This window comes from Loa loa, assembly GCF_000183805.2.
Source record: "Loa loa unplaced genomic scaffold supercont3.290, whole genome shotgun sequence".
In the NCBI taxonomy this organism is placed as follows: domain Eukaryota; kingdom Metazoa; phylum Nematoda; class Chromadorea; order Rhabditida; family Onchocercidae; genus Loa; species Loa loa.
In genome coordinates this window covers 72,263-74,730 of record NW_018108470.1, presented here as the reverse complement: position 1 = coordinate 74,730, position 2,468 = coordinate 72,263, and the positions used below count along the sequence as shown (strand labels likewise).

General features: G+C 27.1%; 1 protein-coding gene across 1 annotated transcript; it reads right to left on the bottom strand.

Moving 5' to 3' along the window:
* Positions 1-568: 568 nt before the first annotated feature.
* On the bottom strand, positions 569-729 carry LOAG_14596 (hypothetical protein; the record flags this gene model as incomplete). Its single annotated transcript, XM_003150091.1, has 1 exon — positions 569-729. A coding segment is annotated over one exon (161 nt), but the record flags the coding sequence as incomplete, so codon positions are not given.
* Positions 730-2,468: the final 1,739 nt, after the last annotated feature.

The window sequence follows — 2,468 nt, the reverse complement described above, 5'->3', positions numbered from 1 at the left end:
CTCTCTCTCTCTCTCGTCCATCAATTTCAAATTACACAAACATTAAAGTGCAATTCGATTTCGATATAATTTTACCATCCAAACATTTATTTTTACTTAACCAAATTTTTTTTTCCTATTTTTTTAAATTTAAAAAATTTAATTTTAATTTTCATAATGAAGAAAAGAAAAAAACAACGGAAACTGTTTTTTCTCCTTCCTTTTTTACCTCTTCTAATAATATTTTCCAAATGAATAAATGAAAAATTGTAATAAAAATGATAAATGATATTATTTCGGTAAATTATCGTTTTCATTCCAATAAGAAGAAAAGAAAAAAAAAAAAGAACCATTGGTAGAAAATGCGCATTTGTCATAGTCAATGATAATTTTTGATAAGTGGACATTTGTCTTTCAATCGCTTCTTTTATCAATTCAATTCCACAATTTGACAATTCCAGTTTTTTGTTTCCAAAAATAGTACGAAAAAAAAAATGGAAAACCAGAAAAAAGAAAAAAAAATTGTTTTCTTCACTTATTATTTTCCAAATAAGCAAATAGGAGAGAATTCAACGAAGGTGAAAAATAATCATTGCAATAAGTATTGTTGTAGTAGAAATGCGCATTTATCCTCGAATGATGATCCTAATAAATAAGCGCATTTGTCTTCGAATGATAATTTCAATAAGTATCGTTGCAGAAATGCGCATTTGTCTTCGAGTTTTCGAGCGATAATCCCAATAAGTACCGCTGCAGAAATGCGCATTTGTCTTCGAGTGATAATTTCAACAAATATCGTTGCAGAAATGCGCATTTGTCTTCGAGTCTTCGAATGATAATTTCAACAATATCGTTGCAGAAATGCGCATTTGTCTTCGAATGATAATCCCAATAAGTATCGTTGCAGAAATGCGCATTTGTCTTCGAGTCTTCGAATGATATTTTCAATAAGTGGACAAATAATCTTTTTTTTTTTACTTCGTTAAAATCGTTCAAATTATTCATTCAATCATAAAATTTATATTTTATTTAATGAGGACAAGACAAGGTACAGTAGCAGCATTCGTTTATACCTAATAAGGTCCCATTAATGTTTATCAATGGATGTTTACGATTAAACAGATTGCTGCTATACATGCCAGGTATGAAGCCTACTGCATATCTTAAGTTCAATCCAGGTAACATACCAAGATATATGTAATACGGCAAGCCAAATGGAATTACTGATATCGATGTATCAAATCATACAATTTGATAATGATAAGATGCTAATAGAATCAACTTTTATACACTTGAATAATTAATGGGAAAACTTTAAAAATGGAATTAATTTTAATTTCACACATGTCACAATCATGTGACACATAAGTATGACACTATTTAAATAGTATTATTACTATTGATGATCATAATTTTTTCAAACCGTATTTGGAGAAAGCAATTATTGCTGTACAATAAATGCAACAATACGAAAATTAATGGTCATTTGACCCCGAGCTACAGGTATTGACCCCGAGCTACAGGTATCCTTAGTTACTTACTTAGTCATCGTAGCATTAGCAAATGATGAATTCGTTAGCTTTAAAAAAAGCCAACAAATGACACAAATATACTACTAGTACTATTCGTTTCCTCCTATTCATTAGTATTATTTGTCACTAAAATTTGATCAATTCCTTCCGGATCTGAAACTGATAACTAAATCGGAAATATATGGTTCAAGTTATTCTTACTACATATATCGGAAACAAAATCATATCATGATCATGAAGATTATATGCAATCTTGAATCATTTTTTTTTTTTGAAATAAAAATTGGATAAAACGGAAAAAAAAATCTAATGATAGTTTCAAGTTGCAATTTTTTTGCAATGAGCACGGAATGGATGATTTATTGATTACCTCAAATTCACCATAATACGGGTAAAGTTCATCATTTTATGAGTTATATTTTTTTTCTCCCAAAAAAAATATTGAAATAATTCATAAAAATTGGCTACAAAAAAAAAATTTCAACATAAAAGGTTGGTATAATGGATAAAAAGGTTAAAGTAATAATGTTTTGACAGATATTACAAGACTAATTATGAGAAATTCCAAGATTAAAAGAATAAGTAAAATTTTTTCTTTTTGATTTTTGGTTTTAATCAAAGTTGCAAAACTTCATTTCTTCATGTTTTTTTTTTTTATTAGTTTCGATCAAAGTTCACATAAGCTAAATTAAATTTTGTTGAATTTTTGCAAAAATTTCAAAACATTATTTCAAAATTTTTCGAAATAATAAATTGATTTAAGATTTTACCGTTCTTTTGTTTTTTGGTTTTAATCAAAGTTGCAAAACTTCATTTCTTCATGTTTTTTTTTTTTTTGGTTTCGACCAAAGTTCACATAAGCTAAATTAAATTTTGTTGAATTTTTGCAAAGATTCGAAAACATTATTTCAAAATTTTTTGAAATAATAAATTGATTTAAAATTTTACCGTTCCTTT